The sequence below is a fragment of the Bombina bombina genome, unplaced genomic scaffold (assembly GCF_027579735.1).
Source record: "Bombina bombina isolate aBomBom1 unplaced genomic scaffold, aBomBom1.pri scaffold_952, whole genome shotgun sequence".
Taxonomy (NCBI): domain Eukaryota; kingdom Metazoa; phylum Chordata; class Amphibia; order Anura; family Bombinatoridae; genus Bombina; species Bombina bombina.
The window spans coordinates 42,287-63,455 of record NW_026512081.1 but is presented as its reverse complement, the minus strand read 5'-3'; the positions used below and the strand labels follow the sequence as shown (position 1 = coordinate 63,455).

General features: G+C 39.0%; 1 protein-coding gene across 1 annotated transcript in view; it reads right to left on the bottom strand.

Moving 5' to 3' along the window:
- The window catches only part of NPHP4 (nephrocystin 4), a gene marked incomplete at its 3' end in the record, with an annotated part of 62,633 nt that extends 61,029 nt beyond the window's left edge, over positions 1 to 1,604 (bottom strand). The window contains exon 1 of the mRNA XM_053696828.1: positions 1,566 to 1,604. Coding sequence (XP_053552803.1) covers positions 1,566 to 1,604 — 39 coding nt within the window. The remainder of the gene's footprint in view (positions 1 to 1,565) is intronic.
- Between the last annotated feature and the right edge of the window lie 19,565 nt (positions 1,605 to 21,169).

The following is a 21,169-nucleotide window of genomic DNA, read 5'->3' as shown; positions in this document are numbered from 1 at the left end:
TGTTAGGAGGGAACTTTGTGTATTTTGATGCAAAAGAGCCTGATTATCTTGAGGGCAATGCCATGCAAAAACAAAATTTATGCTTACCTGATAAATGTATTTATTTCTTGGACACTGTGAGTCCACAGAATCATCAATTACTGTTGCGAATGTCACTCCTGGCCAGCAGGAGGAGGCAAACAGCACCACAGCAAATCTGACTAAATATCACTCCCTACCCACAATCCCCCAGTTATTCGACCAAAGGAAAGGAGAGAATGGAAGCAACACAAGGTGCAGAGGTGCCTGAGGTTTATACAACAAAAAACCTGTCTGAAATATAACAGGGCGGGCCGTGGACTCACTGTGTCAAGAAAGAAATACATTTATCAGGTAAGCATTAATTTTGTTTTCTTTCTAATGACACGGTGAGTTCCACGGAATCATCAATTCTGTTGGGAATCAATACCCAGCTAGAGGACACAGATGATACAGGAGGGCAAGACAGGTAACCTAAACCGAAGGCATCACTGCTTGAAGAACCTTTCTCCCAAAAGAAACCACAGCCGAGGCAAAAGAAAACCAATCTTGAAGGCCTGAAAAGTTTACAACCATCCCCTGAAGATGGATCTGAACCCTGCACCCTCCTTCTTGCAAGCCAAGCTAGCTAGTCACTAAACCACAACATAACATTCAATGTTATAGAGTTTAAGAAAAATTGTGTAAAAAAAAAGACCAAGTCGCAGCCTTACAGATCTTGTTTTACAGAGTCCTAACCCTTATATGCCCAGGAAAAGACACCGCCACAGGTGGAATGAGCTGTAATACTCTCAGGAGGATGCTGTCCAGCAGTCTCCTATGGCAAACGGAAAATACTTCTCAACCCGAGAGAGAAGTGGCAGAAGCTTTCTCGACTATAAACGTTTACCAGAAAAAAAAAAAAACAATGCAGAAAACTAACGAAAAATCCTCATAGCCTGCAGATTAAAAAAATGTAAGAACCCGCACAACATCTAAGTTGTGTAACAAACGTTCTTTATGAGGAGGAGGATTAGGACAGAGAGAAGGAACAACAATTTCCTGATTAGAAATCCTGTCCCTTTGAAAGAAAACCAAACTTGGTACGGAAAACTCCATATCTGCATGAATCACACTGCAAGCTGAGAGTTCAGAAAACCTCCGAGCAGGGGAAAATAGCAGTAAAAAACAAATATTTACAAGATAATTACTTAAAATCTATGGAATAAATAGGTTCAAACAGAGCACGTTGAAAACTTTAAGAACCAAATTAAGGCTCCAAGGTGGAACAACTGAATTAAACACAGACCTGATTCTGACCAGAGTCTGACAAAAGGATTGAACAGCCGGCACATCGCCAGACGCTTTGCAACAAATAGATATAGCAAAAATCTGACCTTTAAGAGTACTGACAGATAACCTCTTCTCAAGGCCTCTCTGGAGAAAAAATAAACAAAACAAAATCCTTGGAATCTTAACCTTACTCAAGAATCTCCCCTTAGAAGCACACCAATAAGATATCTACGCCATATCTTATGGTAAATCTTCTAGACGACAGGTTTACAAACCTGCATCTTGGTCTCAATGACCGACTTCAGAAAATCCATGCTTAACTAAAATCAAGCTATCAATCTCCAAGCTGTCAACTTCAGAGAAACAAGGTTTGGATGGAAGAAGGAACCCTGAAGAAGAAAGTCCCTCCTCACCCGAAGATTCACAGAGGTAGAGATAACTATCTACTAGATCTGCATACCAGATCCTGCGAGATCACCCAGGACCTTAAAAGAATCACAGATGGTCTCTCATGCTTTGATCCAAGTGATGACTTGTGGAAGAAGTGCAAACAGTGGAAAAAGATAAGCCAACTTGAAGTTTCAAGAACTGCCAGGGCGTCCATCAGACCAGCTTGAAGTTCTCTCGACCTTAAGCCGTATCTTGGGAGCTTGGCGTTCTGACGATGAGCCCATGAGATCCAATTCTAGAACCCCCATTTGGTAGTTAACCTAAAAAAACACTTCTGACTGGAGATCCCACTCCCAGGAATGAAAAATCTGTCTGCCTCAGAAAACGCTTCCAATCATCTACTCCTGGACAGCGGATGGCCGATAGACCATAATAGAGAAGCCCTCAGAGCATTGTAAATCACTCTCAACTAATAAAGGGGAGAACTGACACTTTCGATCCCTAATCCTGCACTTGAAAACAAATAAATCAAACTGTTTTCAGCTTAGCAGGATGGTTTCACCCAGAATGTCTCTAAAAGCATGCGTCCTGAGACAGATACAGCAAAATAATTGAAATCCATATAAACATTAGACCAATTCCTCCATATAAAATCACCGAAAGATGAATAAAAATCAACTGCAGCCAGATCCAAACCCCCAACCTGCTGGTTGCAAGAATGGAAAGCTATTTACCAGACCTCAAGAGCTCGCAGTTAGCCGGTCAGTAAAATGCTGAGAAAGAAAAAAGATAGATCTTGACATAAAACATCTACTAAAAATCTTCTCCTAAGCAGATAAAACATAATGACTCTCCAAATCCCCCTTGTGGATGAAACAAGGGGGACTCTTAACCATGAGAAGGAAAATTGTACAAGATCTTGTACAGGTCAGCTCAAAGAAGGATGACCCTAATCATAAATTGTCCCAGAAGAAGCGCCTTGCAATACTCCAAGACCTAAAAATCCTTTCTAGGAAGACAAGCTCAGAAACATGGAGAATATCTCAAATAATGAGAGCAAATACTAATCCCTCAGGGTCTATGTTCAATATCAACGAGTTCTCTCGGACCAAAGGAAAATGGATACTATATGATGTCAGAACCTGAGAAAGGAAAAAGCCTAGATTTTGTTCCCAGACTGGGATTGAGCTATCACTCCACGTGAGAGCAAGGTCCTGAACCCAATTCAAGAAAAAAACTCTCTACAGGTCAGGATTACAACCACTCTAGACGGCCTGGGAGGAAAATTGTTTATCTTACAAAATAAGACTGATCCATTCAGTCTTGATCTCTTGGCATGTAGTAGAAAATTCTTTCTCCACCCTTCACCTCATAGAAAAACTCTGTTGGATCCTAAAGGACAAAACAGAAGCATTGATTAGGAGGAACATAAAACATTGAACCTGCAACTACAAGGACCTACAAAACTCTGAAACTGACCATTTAAGCCCCAGGTAGAGATCTCAGCTGACCAGGTGCAGCTACGATGCCCGACAGCTAGTACAGTAAGCCTATAAGACAAAGAAAATGCTTAAATTGAACAGTAACTACCTCCGGGTTCTATCCATGGATCCGGAAGGAACCACTACCCTCCCTAAGAATCTGAGGTTCTCCAAGTCAGGTAGAACAACAGAGAAAAATAAAGTTTACAAAATCTCTAATGGGTTGACAACAGAACAATGAAGACAACCAAATAATAAACACCTCCCTTAGAGTACTCGAGGTGCAAACATACAACTGCAGTAGATCACTTCAGCAGGCAGATGAAGGAATTACACTGGCCCAAATCTGAGCCCTTCACCTAGCTACGGTGAATCCCTCACCAGACCAGACTTCTTCCAAAAAGAATCCGAAAATTATAAAAAAAAATCCAAATTCCTTAGGATTGACTACCGACAGGCGTATTGAAGTCGCTCAAAATAGCCAAAACCTCCTTTAACAATACATGGAAGTGTAAAAGCTTAAATCTGAAGGTTACTACTTCAACAACAAATGAAGGAATTATACTGACCAAATCTGAGATTTCACCCTCAGATCCTACTGTTGGATTCCTCCTCATCAGTCCACGAGGAAGGTGGACCAGTAGCAGACGATACAGACACCTTACTAACTGAATCTTTTAATGTTCCTCCAGTGATTTTTCCCTATGAGTAGGAGAAACAGATAATGCCAAAATACCCTTTAACAGATACCTGAAAAGCAAAATCTGCGCGCAAATAACTCCTCAGGAGACAACGAGGAACCACAGGGCACTGCAGGTGATGCCATAGAGGCTTTGGGACGAAAAAGGAGAAACTGCCATTGCTCGGACAGAATCATCCTGGGAGACAGGCTCAGAAGTAACACGCTCTCTCTATATCAAAGAGATCCAGCAAGACACAAAAACATATTGCAATAGTGCCTTTTGCAAATAAAACCGAGATTAAATGCAACTGTCACTTTAAGTAGCACAGATGAATATTTGTATACTAAAATGAGAAAAATAGTATAGTATCAGGGAGAGGGAGCTATTAAATAATACATTATGCACCCATAACCCTTAAGACTTTTGCAAATAAAAACTGATTTAAATGCGACTGTCACTTAGTAAAGATGAAACTTGTATACTAAATATAAGAAAACTAGTATAGTATCAGGGAGAGGGAGCTATTATATAATAAGTTATGCCCCCATATCTCTTAAGTCTTTTGCAAATAAAAACTGAAATTTAGGGGGGCGGAGCCAGCGCTCAACCGAGATGGCTGCACTTTTGTTGAGCTCTGTGCTTCCTTAAGGGCGAATCGGTAATAAAATACCTTTGTGGCGACATGGGACTGACCTATTTTATTTGTTAATATGGATTAACAAAGTGGCAGTGACATACTATAGGGCTATCAGTGACCGACCGGCGCTGGGACTCAGCATTTTTGTGACCAAGGCTGCAGCGGAGTAGGCCACGTGGGAGACCGCAAATAGTATGGCATAACTCCAGAAGCTTGCTGGGATCTTCAGACACAGAGAATATTCACAAAGGCTACAGTAATAAGCAGTGTTTGGGTAAGATCTTTTCCCTGCCCAAGATTTATATAAGCATGACGCTCTCACCAAAGTACACACACTGATCAGGAATCTGAGGAAACGCCTACAACATTATATGTTATAATATATACACGCAGCTGAACTGCAATTTACCCACATTCTGGTTGTCTGATCTGACTTACTATAATGTTAATGGCAAAAAGTGCATCAATCTTTTTCTTTGCCCACCGTTTACATGTAATTGGTGTATGGGGGAAGGGAAATGACATATCAGTTGATAACCTAAGTATGAAGACATTATCTACAGACAACCTGGAAATGGTATTTCTGAACTTTGGACTTTTTTGTGTGCAATGATAACGGAAGGTTTAAGGAAAACATATTTAAATATGCTCTTCTGGGAGATTTAAGGTTGTTTGCAGTCAGAGCATAAAACTGCTCCTCTTTTTTAATATAAACTTCCCTCCTTCAGACAACTAATAGTCTCCATTCTGTTAACCATCTTGCAGAAACTTCGGGGCGGACTATAATTTTGATTTTCAGGTACTCTGTGAGGCGCCATGTCGCCTAAAAAGGGGAATAAAACCTGATAAGCTAGCCAAAAAACAAGGGTCTACTTCCTTCAGTAAATAATTTTTTTAAAACTCTGGAGACTCCGACCTCAGTGCCATCTAAAGCAGCAGAAAGACACTCTAGATCCCCATCATCATCGTCAGAATCTGAATCTGATACCCTGAACCCAGCTATTACTATCCCTAAAGCTCTTTTGGACTCTCTGCCATCTAAGAAAGATTTTACTTCCCTGGTCAGTTGCAGACATTGAGCAAAGAGTAGAGAAGTTGGAGGGTGAGTCGGACCTTTCCAGCTCCAATCTTACTTTTCTTAGGGCTAAAACTGCCCAGCAGGATGCTGCCATGGCCCAAATGGAGAACAAAATTTGATAATCTAGAGAACAGGAGCCGTTGTAGCAATATCAGGATAAGGGGAATCCCCGAAAACCATATCCCCAGCAGACCTTGAGTCATATATACAGGGTCTTTCACATTTTTATTGGACACTGGAGATGATGCTACATAGCCAAGGATCGTTTTCATAGAGCCCTGGAGAGCTAAACCCTTGGGAGATCAGCCGCCGAGGGATGTGATTGTTAAGTCACTAGTTTTCCTATGAAAGAGGAAATAATGAGAAGGCGAGGGAAAAGCATCCGATTAAATTCAGATCAGACCCCCTTACAACGTATTTGAAGACCTGACACATAGAACGTTGCCTGAAAAGGAGGGAACTTAGACCACTAACGACCAAATTGAGACATCTGAATATCCCATACAGATGGGGCCATCCGTTTCACTTACAAGTCACATGGAAAAGGCAGGAAGATGCTGTGTCATTCACAGGAGGACATGGGTCAGATCTGCAAGGAGCTGGACATTAACCTGCCTATACCACAGGAAGACGCCGGCCAGGATGCCGCCTCAGGGACCTTTACATCCACCACCACTCCCTCAAAGGGGTGAATGGCAGGATGTTTTTTCAAGGAATCTCGCAAAACCAAGCTAGGCCCTACACCACCTGAGGCGCCAGGCTGATTGCCTTGGGACGGTTATTGAAATGTGGTTTAATCTTTCTTTTCAATGCAGGTCTTGAGGCTATGCATGAGGGGACACAACCCGGTATCCACATGAAGTGCAGCTAAGTATATGGTTTGTAGTTGATGGGAAGTGGGACTGAAATTGATGTTCATGTGAATTATGTTATATGATGTTTGCTATGATGTTGCAATTATGGAGCATACATTTTGGGGTTTAGGTTATATGTGAGGTAACTCCCAATGCTAGAACACAAACCCCGAGCTATTATTCAATAACTCCACGTTAACAACTTATTAACTGCCCCACAAGCCCGCTTGATAAATTTTACTTGAGGCCTGTGGGAATGATAGCCTCACTTACCCGATATAAACAAGGTAGTATTTTACACTTATAAGACACAATAAATTGCCCACTAGGAGACTTTTTCTCCTGCTTTAGAGGATTTTATTCCTCTTCTACATTGGATACACCTGTTGTGTACAACTTAGTTTTTATTAATGTTTTTGTATTGTTGTTATTTCAATGTGTTATTATGTTATGCTCAGGGATTGACTGCGAACGTTGTAAATTGTACAAATGCAGAGAGCAGTTTTCATTGATATCCAGTTGTCCATTTAGTGAGAAAATATGGTTAAGATGTCTTTGACTAAACAAAAAATTCAAATAATACCTCAGAATGTTAAGGGCTTTAACTGTCCTAGCAAACGCAATCTAGCTCGACAGATCTACGCAAGAGAGGGGGGCATAATATTATTGTTGCAGGAAACCCATTTTAAAGGTCACACCAATCCCCAAATACTTTTTATCTCATTACCCCCAACACTATCCATAGTACTAATGTAGTTAAAAAAACAAATGGAGTAAGTCTTCTCATCCACAAATCTATTTCGTTTAAGCTCCTGCAAATAGATAAAGATAAGGAAGGCAGATATCTGGGAGTAACGGTTTGCTGTTTGGTAAGCCCTGTCACTATAGTTAATTTTTACGTCCCCTAATACTGGCCAGGTAGGTTTATTTCCCGAATCACCACTAAGGTTACTGACTTCACAAAAGGCCCTCTTATTGTTGCAGGGGATCAAAATATCCCATTGGACCCTGAATTAGTTCAAATCCCAATACTAGGGCTACCATAAATTACTTTCTTCTATATGGAGAGATATGAAATCTATGACACTCCATGATGCTTGGAGATATCTCCATCCGCAAAAGGAAGGACTATACCTTTTTTTCCAATCCACAAAAAAGTCATTCCCGGATTGATTATATATTAGTTGATCATTGGCATTATCTCTAGTTAAAACTATTCATATAAAACATTTACGGCATGGTCAGCCCACTCTTCGGTGGAATGTTCCATGAAATGGCCCTCACTCCCGATTAAACCTTTTGCTTGGGAGGCTAGATGACTCATTGTTGTCAGACCCATAGATCTTAGACAGACTGAGCAAACAGTTAGATTTGTACTTCTCCCTCAATAACCTCTCAGAGCTTAATTTTACTACAATCTGGAAGCTCAAAGCTTTTATAAGGGGCGAGTTTTATTAAGATTAAGGCCTACAAAAGTAAGCAATCCTTAACAAATTACACTAAATTAGCACAAGAGGTTTCAGAAGCAGATTACCTCCTAAAAACTAAACCCTAGCGACCAGTCTCTTCTCGATGCTTTAGTAGAAAAACTTAAGAACCTATCTCAGCATTTACAAATGGAATCTCAAAGGCATCAAATGTATATAAAGCAGAAATATTACTGGGTGGGTAATAAGTCGGGTAAGCTGCTAGCTAGAGCTTTGAAAAGCAAACGTTACAATCCTACATCCATTCCCTTGTCTCACAACAGGGAACAACAATAGAAGATACAAAAACTATAGGTAGAACTTTCAATTTATCATAAGTTATTATAATCTATTTCCTAATAGACAGGTTGAATCTCACAGGAAATTATGTGATAAATATCTAAATAACTTGAAACTCCCTAGGTTGAAATCTAGTGAAAGAGATTTTTTTAAGTTCTCTATTAATAGTGAGGAAATCTCAGATGCTATAAAAGATATGAGCGGACAAAGCCCCTGGCCCAGGACGCTTTTCAAATAAATATTACAAAACCTTTAGACAACTTATTCCGCACATTCTTAGTCTATTTAACTATATTCTCTGATTCTAAAGCTTCCCGTGACACAATGATGCAACTACATATCTCGGTTATTCCCAAACCGGGCAAACCTCCAACTTCCCGGCAAATTTTAGGCCTATTTCCCTGTTAAACGTGGATCTGAAAATTATATGCCAAAAATATATGGCTACTAGAACTTAACAGATTCCTTCCAAATTGAATTCCCACCATGACCAAGTTGGTTTTGTCCCGCAACGTGCAGCCAGAGATAACATTTGTAAAGTCCTCCACCAGATTATGCAAAAAACTTAAATATCCCATCAGTATTCCTATCTACCGACGCTGAAAAAGCATTCATAGGTTAGATTGGACTTTTCTTCAGGCAACCCTTCAAAATTGGATTTCCCAACACATTCATAAATAAAATTTTAGCCCTTTATTCAACCCCTTGCCCAGATCAGAGTGAACGGAACATTGTCTGAAACACTTTTGAATCCGGAATGGGAATTGTCAGGGTTGCCGTCTGTCTCCACTACTATTGTCTTGTCCTTAGAACCCTTGGCAGAAAAAATTGTATTAACCTCGTGATATTAGGTATTACAATTAGAGATGAAATTTATAAATTAGCGATGTTTGCCAACTATGTCTTAATATACACTGTCAGCACCCAGACCAATCCTTGCCAGTAAGTTCAACGTGAATTAAAAGCCTTTGGCGAAGTCTCTAATTTTTTTGATCAACCAATAATAAATCAGAGTTACTCCCAATAAATTTATCTGCTAACGACATCTTAATGCTTAATAAAAAATACCCCTATAGAATCCAAACCGTGCTTTTAAATACTTAGGAATTTTCTTATCCTTAAAACTGGAAGACCTTCGTAAATTAAACTATGGACGATTAGTGGAAGACTTGCATATTTAACCTCCTTTGGCTTCCAAAAAATATCTCTTGGCTAGGCAGATAGCAGTGGCAATGATGACCCCTTTTGCCAAAGGCTCTTTATATCCTACAAGCCCTCCCGATCCTGGTACCAGTGGGCATATAAGTAAACTACAATACTATTATCGACACATACATTGGCACCGTAGAACCCCTAGAATAGCGAAAACGTACTATGTACACCACAGAGAGGAGGGAGGATTGGGGAGTTCCCAATTTCCTCCTATATAAACAGGCTACGTTCATTAAATCGTGTAATAGACTGGTGTAGACAGGGGGAGACTTCGTACAAGAGATGTGTTTATTTGGAGACACAATTAATTGGACACTCCCCATATGGGTAGCTTGTGTTGGGCTCCACAAAAACCTCCATGGGAATTGCTAGATACTTATACGACTTTAAAAGAAATATGGTAAGACTGGACATTACTGAGAAGCAAATTCTATTTAATTACCACAAAGTACTCACCATTAACAATTCTACACCCAACAGGGAGTTCCTGCAAATTTGCAGAGGGCGTCATTCACTAGAACCACATCACACTCATTAACAAAATATCTACCCGTATACCTACTATCGACACAACTGGCCTCAAGGACACTTTGCTAGAAAGGGAACCGACTTAATTCGGCTCTTGGTTATGCTACCACCAAGTAAGACACTTCCTGGCTACTCATAAGTCAAACAAAGATATGTTGCGACAACTTACAGTATTTGAGTCTCTATGCACTTCGGTGCTGCATCCAAAAAATGTTCTCTCATTAATGTATCGATGCCTTCTTAAATCTTGCTACCCATCATTGCCCGAATTACACTCTTAAAGGGGAAAAGGAAATTAATTTAAACATCTCCACTAAACAGTGTCTTCATGGTTCAAAGCACAGCCAAATCTGCCCATTCCGCAGCAGGCCTTAGAAACTAATTTAAAGGTTATTACTAGATGGTATTTAACCCCTAGCAAGTTAAAACATATGTTCAGAAATGCTAATGATAGATGTTGGAGAGGCCTGTGGCCGAACAAGGTACTATGTACCATATCTGGTTGGGGATTGTGAGGTGATTACATCTCTTTTGGGCTCAAATTCATTCACTGGCGTGTCACAATACAGGTGTCCAATTTGAAACTTTCCCCAGAAACAATTTTATTTAATGCTTTATTTGATATTCCATGTAAAATTAGAAGACAACTATACAGATCTTGATAAAATGCGGCCAAGAGGCTCATCCTAAAATTGGAAAAGTCCCCTGATACCTACTATTCCCAATGGGATTGATCTAGTAAAAAATACTTTGATCCTAGAGAGATACTACTATTTTAAGATTGGCCTATGGATTTCTTTAAGGATATGATGTTCTTATGGGAACAATATCTTTACAATAAATAAGAAACTTTATGGCCAACTTAAGCTAACTTATTGTGAAAGGGGTTCCAGACACTTTCTCCCGCTGAGTAGATTCTGTTCAAATGTCAATTCTCGAGCTTATACTGTTTTATACGGTTTCATATGAGATGTTTGTATTGTGAATCTTGAATGCTTTGTTGTTTTGATTTTTTGTTGTTTATTTCTATTTTATTTCTGTACGAATATCTACACAGCCCTAGTTTGGGTCATAAAGAGACTTTGTTTTTCTCCCAATCTAGATACAACTCGACCCACCACAATTGGACTATTTCTTTATAGTATGTGTTGATTTTGTATGTGACATGAAACATATGGCTGCGGTTCTATTTTTTATTGTATAACATTATCGATATATGATGTAACGTGTTTTTTGAAAAATAAAGAAACAAGAAAATAAATAAATAAAAAAAAAACTGAAATTAAATGCAACTGTCACTTTAAGTAGCACAGAGAATATTAAATGAAAAAGCAAATAATATAAATAATAAAATAATGCTCCCATAATAACCGTATAACATGTTTCCAAACATAATACCCAAACACAGACAGATAATATTGTATATTAAATAAGAAAATATAAAATAGAAACAGAGAGGGAGGAATTAAACAATTCAAGATCCCCAATCGTTTTATTAACAGCAAATGTGTTCCCCATAAACATTTATAAAAACGACTACCACACATAACCGTTCTCTCTCACAGAATAAGCTGAGAAATGGCAAAACTACTCCATTCCCAAACCGGAGTTATACTGAATTACTGGATCGCAAAACCCGAGAGAGAATAAACATGGCACCGCATCTCCGTCACCGTGAAGGAGGCGGGACACTTCAGCAGCATGGTAATGAAACCGCGAACAGTTTCCTAGCATCGCGCTTCATTAAACCAGCTGAAGAAACTAACAAAGTCTCATAACGAAGAGACAATGAAAACCAAATACATTTTCCCCAACATTGAGCACAATTGAAGCGCGCAGGAACACACTACACTGAGACGAGCTAGCCTCCAAACCACCGTAATGGCGTCCTCTCTAAAAAGATAGAAGCGCACTAGATACGCTTGTTACTGCGCTACTGAAAATGAAAAAGTGACACATAAAAGGAAAGAAAATAAAAAATTAGATAGAGGGTGGTCATTAACCCCATAGGAGCCTCTAACCATGCCAAATAATAAATACAGGGATTCGTATATTAACCCCTAGTCCTCCTGTCACTTGAAGTGCCTGCATACTGCCACAGATATCTTTAAAAAGGATATATACGTCCCATATAAGCTACAGAGAGGGAAGCTACTTCCAACCCTTTTTAGTGCCAGTCTCCCAGCCCCAGAAGACAAAAAGGCACTTACCTGCATTCTAGCCGTCCTGAAAGGAGTGACGACTCACAAGGCATAAGAGGATGGCCATTCCTCACAGAGACCTGTGGGGGGGGAAAAATAACAGAGTAAGCCTACTTGTATTCTGATATAGGTAGCAAACTGTTAGGAAAACGCAGCAAAGCCCACTTTACATAGTTCCTAACAGCTTTAAAGCTACCACAGCCCTACCGAAGAGACTGACGTGGAGTACAGCTAGACCCAAATTTTGATGGAAAATCAGAGCAATGCTGCCCTGACTTCAAAATAAAAAAAATCTTGATAGAAGAATCATAATCAAACACCTAATTATTTCACCCTCCTCCTTGTACTAGAGGCAAAGAGAATGACTGGGGGATTGTGGGTAGGAAGTGATATTTATCAGCTTTGCTGTGGTGCTCTTTGCCTCACCTGCTAGCCAGGAGTAATATTCCCAACAGTAATTGATGATTCCTTGGACTCACCATGTCATTAGAAAGACAACGCATATGTAATGGGGGCCCCAGATGTTTGATCATATTTTTACCACTGTAGTGTTGCAAGAATTACACTGAGATCGAAAGAAACACCAATGCTAGCTATAAATACATGGTTCATTGGCAAACTACACAATGATTTTAATATGTCAGCTAGTGCTATTTTGTCATGCGTTGGTTACCAGTAGCAAACATCAATAATTTAACCTCTTTGTTACCTGTAACAGACAATGATTTGCCCCATTTGTTGCCAGTAACTAATACACAAATAGAGCAACAGAAATGTAACATTTGACTGCAATAAACACAAACATAACAGTGATTTTTCCTATTATATATATATATATATATATATATATATATATATATATATATATATATATATATATATATATATATATATATATATATATATAAAATATGTGTAATATATACTGTATATATATATATATATTTATATAATAGGAAAAATCACTGTTATGTTTGTGTTTATTGCAGTCAAATGTTACATTTCTGTTGCTGTATTTGTGTATTAGTTACTGGCAACAAATGGGGCAAATCATTGTCTGTTACAGGTAACAAAGAGGTTAAATTATTGATGTTTGCTACTGGTAACCAACGCATGACAAAATAGCACTAGCTGACATATTAAAATCATTGTGCAGTTTGCCAATGAACCATGTATTTATAGCTAGCATTGGTGTTTCTTTTGATCTCAGTATAATTCTTGCAACACTACAGCAGTAAAAATATGATGAAACATCTGGGGCTCCATTACATATGCGTTGTCTTTCTAATGACATGGTGAGTCCAAGGAATCATCAATTACTGTTGGGAATATTACTCCTGGCTAGCAGGAGGAGGCAAAGAGCACCACAGCAAAGCTGATAAATATCACTTCCTACCCACAATCCCCCAGTCATTCTCTTTGCCTCTAGTACAAGGAGGAGGTGAAATAATTAGGTGTATGATTATGATTCTTCTATCAAGATTTTTTTTATTTTGAAGTCAGGGCAGCATTGCTCTGATTTTCCATCAAAATTTGGGTCTAGCTGTACTCCACGTCAGTCTCTTCGGTAGGGCTGTGGTAGCTTTAAAGCTGTTAGGAACTTGTAAAGTGGGCTTTGCTGCGTTTTCCTAACAGTTTGCTACCCTATATCAGAATACCAGAGTAGGCTTACTCTGTTATTTTTCCCCCCCACAGGTCTCTGTGAGGAATGGCATCCTCTTATGCCTTGTGAGTCGTCCTCCTTTCGGACGGCTAGAATGCAGGTAAGTGCCTTTTTGTCTTCTGGGGCTGGGAGACTGGCACTAAAAAGGGTTGGAAGTAGTTCCCTCTCTGTAGCTTATATGGGACGTATATATCTTTTAAAAGATATCTGTGGCAGTATGCAGGCACTTCATAGTGACAGGAGACTAGGGGTTAATATAGAATCCCCTGTATTTATATTTGGCATGTTAGAGGCTCCTATGGGGTTAATGACCCCTCTATCTAATTTTTTATTTCTTTCCTTTTATGTGTCACTTTTTCATTTCAGTAGCGCAGTAACAAGCGTATCTAGTGCGCTTCTATCTTTTTAGAGAGGACGCCATTACGGTGGTTTGGAGGCTAGCTCGCTTCAGTGTAGTGTGTCTGCGCGCTTCAATTGTGCTCAATGTTGGGGAAAATGTATTTGGTTTTCATTGTCTCTTCGTTATGAGACATTGTTAGTTTCTTCAGCTGGTTTAATGAAGCGCGATGCTAGGAAACTGTTCGCGTTTCATTACCATGCTGCTGAAGTGTCCCGCCTCCTTCACTGTGACGGAGATGCGGTGCCATGTTTATTCCTCTCCGGGTTTTGCGATCCAGTAATTCAGTATACTCCGGTTGGGAATGGAGTAGTTTTGCCATTTCTCAGCTTATTCTGTGAGAGAGAACGGTTATGTGTGGAGTCGTTTTTATAAATGTTTATGGGGAACAATTTGCTGTTAATAAAACGATTGGGATCATGAATTGTTTAATATCCTCTCTCTGTTTCTATTATATATTTTCTTATTTAATATACAATATTATCTGTCCTGTGTTTGGGTATTATGTTTGGAAACATGTTTATACGGTTATTATGGGAGCATAATTTATTATTTATTATTATGCTTTTTCATTTAATATTCATCTGTGCTACTTAAAGTGACAGTTGCATTTAATTTCAGTTTTTTTTTTATTTTTTTATTTCTTGTTTCTTTATTTTTCAAAAACACGTTACATCATATACGTTATGTATACAATAAAAAATAGAACCGCAGCCATATGTTTCATGTCACATACAAAATCAACACATATCTATAAAGAAATAGTCCAATTGTGGTGGGTCGAGTTGTATCTAGATTGGGAGAAAAACAAAGTCTCTTTATGACCCAAACTAGGGCTGTGTAGATATTCGTACAGAAATAAAATAGAAATAAACAACAAAAAATCAAAACAACAAAGCATTCAAGGATTCACAATACAAACATCTCATATGAAACCGTATTAAAACAGTATAAGCTCGAGAATTGACATTTGAACAGAATCTACTCAGAGGAGAAAGTGTCTGGAACCCCTTTCACAATAAGTTAGCTTAAGTTGGCCATAAAGTTCTTATTTATTGTAAAGATATTGTTCCCATAAGAACATCATATCCTTAAAGAAATCCATAGGCCAATCTTAAAATAGTAGTATCTCTCTAGGATCAAAGTATTTTTTACTAGATCAATCCATTGGGGAATAGTAGGTATCAGGGGACTTTTCCAAAATTTAGGAATGAGCCTCTTGGCCGCATTTATCAAGATCTGGTATAGTTGTCTCTAATTTTACATTGGAATATCAAATAAAGCATTAAATAAAATTGTTTCTGGGGAAAGTTCAAATTGGACACCTGTAATGTGACACGCCAGTGGAATGAATTTGAGCCCAAAAGAGATGTATCACCTCACAATCCCACCAGATATGGGTACATAGTACCTGTTCGGCCACAGCCTCTCCAACATCTATCATTAGCATTTTCTGAACATAGGTTTTAACTTGCTAGGGGTTAAAATACCATCTAGTAATAACCTTTAAATTAGTTTCTAAGCATGCTGCGGATATGGGCAGATTTGGCTGTGGCTTTGAACCATGAAGACCACTGTTTAGTGGAGATGTTTAAATTAATTTCCTTTTCCCATTTAAGAGTGTAATTCGGCAATGATGGGTAGCAAGATTTAAGAAGGCAGTCGATACATTAATGAGAGAACTTTTTTGGATGCAGCACCGAAGTGCATAGAGACTCAAATACTGTAAGTTGTCGCAACATATCTTTTGTTTGACTTATGAGTAGCCAGGAAGTGTCTTACTTGGTGGTAGCATAACCAAGAGCCGAATTAAGTCGGTTCCCTTTCTAGCAATGTGTCTCTTGAGGCCAGTTGTGTCGATAGTAGGTATACGGGTAGATATTTTGTTAATGAGTGTGATGTGGTTCTAGTGAATGACGCCCTCTGCAAATTTGCAGGGAACTCCCTGTTGGGGTGTAGAATTGTTAATGGTGAGTACTTGTGGTAATTAATAGAATTTGCTTCTCAGTAATGTCCAGTCTGACCATATTTCTTTTAAAGTCGTATAAGTCATCTAGCAATTTCCCATGGAGGTTTTTGTGGAGCCCAACACAAGCTACCCATATGGGGAGTGTCAATTAAATTGTGTCTCCAAATAAACACATCTCTTGTACGAAGTCTCCCCCTGTCTACACCAGTCTATTACACGATTTAATGACGTAGCCTGTTTATATAGGAGGAAATTGGGAACTCCCAATCCTCCCTCCTCTCTGTGGGTGTACATAGTACTTTTCGCTATTCTAGGGGTTCTACGGTGCCAAATGTATGTGTCGATAATAGATTGTAGTTTACTTATATGCCCACTGGTACCAGGGATCGGGAGGGCTTGTAGGATATAAAGAGCCTTTGGCAAAAGGGTCATCTTTGCCACTGCTATTCTGCCTAGCCAAGAGATATTTTTTGGAAGCCAAGAGGAGGTTAAATATGCAAGTTCTTCCACTAATCGTCCATAGTTTAATTTACGAAGGTCTTCCAGTTTTAAGGATAAGAAAATTCCTAAGTATTTAAAAGCACGGTTTTGGATTCTATAGGGGTAATTTTTTATTAAGCATTAAGATGTCGTTAGCAGATAAATTTATTGGGAGTAACTCTGTTTTATTATTGTTGATCAAAAAAATTAGAGACTTCGCCAAAGGCTTTTAATTCACGTTGAACTACTGGCAAGGATTGGTCTGGTGCTGACAGTGTAATTAAGACATAGTTGGCAAACATCGCTAATTTATAAATTTCATCTCTAATTGTAATACCTAATATCTCGAGGTTAATACAAATTTTTTCTGCCAAGGGTTCTAAGGACAAGACAAATAGTAGTGGAGACAGACGGCAACCCTGACAAGTCCCATTCCGGATTTCAAAGTGTTCAGACAATGTTCCGTTCACTCTGATCTGGGCAGAGGGGTTAGAATAAAGGGCTAAAATTTTATTTATGAATGTGTTGGGAAATCCAAATTTTTGAAGGGTTGCCTGAAGAAAAGTCCAATCTAACCTATTGAATGCTTTTTCAGCGTCGGTAGATAGGAATACTGATGGGATATTTAAGTTTTTTGCATAATCTGGTGGAGGACTTTACAAATGTTATCTCTGGCTGCACGTTGCGGGACAAAACCAACTTGGTCATGGTGAATTCAATTTGGAAGGAATCTGTTAATTCTAGTAGCCAATATTTTGGCATATAATTTCAGATCCACGTTTAACAGGGAAATAGGCCTAAAATTTGCCGGGGAAGTTGGAGGTTTGCCCGGTTTGGGAATAACCGAGATATGTGTTGCATCATTGTGTCCGGGAAGCTTTTAGAATCAGAAATATAGTTAAATAGACTAAGAATGTGCGGAATAAGTTGTCTTAAAGGTTTTGTAATATTTATTTGAAAAGCGTCTGGGCCAGGGGCTTTGTCCGGCTTCATATCTTTTATAGCATCTGAGATTTCCTCACTATTAATAGGAGAACTTAAAAAATCTCTTTCACTAGATTTCAACCTAGGGAGTTTCAAGTTATTTAGATATTTATCACATAATTTCCTGTGAGATTCAACCTGTCTATTAGGAAATAGATTATATAACTTATGATAATATGAAAGTTCTACCTATAGTTTTTGTATCTTCTATTGTTGTTCCCTGTTGTGAGACAAGGGAATGGATGTAGGATTGTAACGTTTGCTTTTTCAAAGCTCTAGCTAGCAGCTTACCCGACTTATTACCCACCCAGTAATATTTCTGCTTTATATACATTTGATGCCTTTGAGATTCCATTTGTAAATGCTGAGATAGGTTCTTAAGTTTTTCTACTAAAGCATCGAGAAGAGACTGGTCGCTAGGGTTTAGTTTTAGGAGGTAATCTGCTTCTGAAACCTCTTGTGCTAATTTAGTGTAATTTGTTAAGGATTGCTTACTTTTGTAGGCCTTAATCTTAATAAACTCGCCCCTTATAAAAGCTTTGAGCTTCCCAGATTGTAGTAAAATTAAGCTCTGAGAGGTTATTGAGGGAGAAGTACAAATCTAACTGTTTGCTCAGTCTGTCTAAGATCTATGGGTCTGACAACAATGAGTCATCTAGCCTCCAAGCAAAAGGTTTAATCGGGATTGAGGGCCATTTCATGGAACATTCCACCGAAGAGTGGGCTGACCATGCCGTAATGTTTTATATGAATAGTTTTAACTAGAGATAATGCCAAATGATCAACTAATATATAATCAATCCTGGAATGACTTTTTTGTGGATTGGAAAAAAAGGTATAGTCCTTCTTTTGCGGATGGAGATATCTCCAAGCATCATGGAGTGTCATAGATTTCATATCTCTCCATATAGAAGAAAGTAATTTATGGTTAGCCCTAGTATTGGGATTTGAACTAATTCAGGGTCCAATGGGATATTTTGATCCCCTGCAACAATAAGAGGGCCTTTGTGAATGTCAGTAAACCTTAGTGGTGATTCGGGAAATAAACCTATCCTGGCCAGTATTAGGGACGTAAAAATTAACTATAGTGACAGGCTTACCAAACAGCAAACCCGTTACTCCCAGATATCTGCCTTCCTTATCTTTATCTATTTGCAGGAGCTTAAACGAAATAGATTTGTGGGATGAGAAGACTTACTCCATTTGTTTTTTAACTACATTAGTACTATGATAGTGTTGGGGGTAATGAGATAAAAAGTATTTGGGGATTGTGTGACCTTTAAAATGGGTTTCCTGCAACAATAATATATGCCCCCCTCTCTTGCGTAGATCTGGTAGAGCTAGATTGCGTTTGCTAGGACAGTTAAAGCCCTTAACATTCTGAGTAATTATTTGAATTTTTTGTTTAGTCAAAGACATCTTAACCATATTTTCTCACTAAATGGACAACTGGATATCAATGAAACTGCTCTCTGCTTTGTACAATTTACAACGTTCGCAGTCAATCCCTGAGCATAACATAATAACACATTGAAATAACAACAATACAAAAACATTAATAAAAACTAAGTGTACACAACAGGTGTATCCAATGTAGAAGAGGAATAAAATCCTCTAAAGCAGGAGAAAAAGTCTCCTAGTGGGCAATTTTTTGTGTCTTATAAGTGTAAAATACTACCTTGTTTATATCGGGTAAGTGAGGCTATCATTCCCACAGGCCCAAGTAAAATTTTCAAGCGGGCTTGTGGCAGTTAATAAGTTGTAACGTGGAGTTATTGAATAATAGCTCGGGTTTGTGTTCTAGCATGGGGAGTTACCTCACATATAACCTAAAACCCAAAATGTATGCTCCATAATTGCAACATCATAGCAAACATCATATAACATAATTCACATGAACATCAATTTCAGTCCCACTTCCCATCAACTACAAACCATATACTTAGCTGCTCTTCATGTGGATACCGGGGTTGTGTCCCCTCATGCATAGCCTCAAGACCATGCATTGAAAAGAAAGATTATACCACATTTCAATAACCGTCCCAAGGCAATCAGCCTGGCGCCTCAGGTGGTGTAGGGCCTAGCTTGGTTTTGCGAGATTTCCTTGAAAAAACATCCTGCCATTCACCCCTTTGAGGGAGTGGTGGTGGATGTAAAGTCCCTGAGGCGGCATCCTGGCCGGCGTCTTCCTGTGGTATAGGCAGGTTAATGTCCAGCTCCTTGCAGATCTGACCCATGTCCTCCTGTGAATGACACAGCATCTTCCTGCCTTTCCATGTGACTTGTAAGTGAAACGGATGGCCCCATCTGTATGGGATATTCAGATGTCTCAATTTGGTCGTTAGTGGTCTAAGTTCCCTCCTTTTCAGCAACGTTCTATGTGTCAGGTCTTCAAATACTTGTAAGGGGTCTGATCTGAATTTAATCGGATGCTTTTCCCTCGCCTTCTTCATTATTTCCTCTTTCATAGGAAAACTAGTGACTTTAACAATCACATCCCTCGGCGGCTGATCTCCCAAGGGTTTAGCTCTCAGGGCTCTATGAAAACGATCCATGGCTATGGTAGCATCATCTCCAGTGTCCAATAAAAATGTGAAAAGACCCTGTATATATGACTCAAGGTCTGCTGGGGATATGGTTTCGGGGATTCCCCTTATCCTGATATTGCTACAACGGCTCCTGTTCTCTAGATTATCAATTTTGTTCTCCATTTGGGCCATGGCAGCATCCTGCTGGGCAGTTTTAGCCCTAAGAAAAGTAAGATTGGAGCTGGAAAGGTCCGACTCACCCTCCAACTTCTCTACTCTCTTGCTCAATGTCTGCAACTGACCAGGGAAGTAAAATCTTTCTTAGATGGCAGAGAGTCCAAAGAGCTTTAGGGATAGTAATAGCTGGGTTCAGGGTATCAGATTCAGATTCTGACGATGATGATGGGGATCTAGAGTGTCTTTCTGCAGCTTTAGATGGCACTGAGGTCGGAGTCTCCAGAGTTTTAAAAAAATTATTTACTGAAGGAGTAGACCCTTGTTTTTTGGCTAGCTTATCAGGTTTATTCCCCTTTTTAGGCGACATGGCGGCCTCACAGAGTACCTGAAAATCAAAATTATAGTCCGCCCGAATTTCTGCAAGATGGTTAACAGAATGGAGACTATTAGTTGTCTGAAGGAGGGAAGTTTATAATAAAAAAGAGGAGCAGTTTTATGCTCTGACTGCAAACAACCTTAAATCTCCCAGAAGAGCATATTTAAATATGTTTCCTTAAACCTTCCGTTATCATTGCACACAAAAAGTCCAAAGTTCAGAAATACCATTTCCAGGTTGTCTTAGATAATGTCTTCATACTTAGTTTATCAACTGATATGTCATTTCCCTTCCCCCATACACCAAATTACATGTAAACGGTGGGCAAAGAAAAAGATTGATGCACTTTTTGCCATTAACATTATAGTAAGTCAGATCAGACACCAGAATGTGTAAATTGCAGTTCAGCTGCGTGTATATATTATAACATATAATGTTGTAGGCGTTTCCTCAGATTCCTGATCAGTGTGTGTAC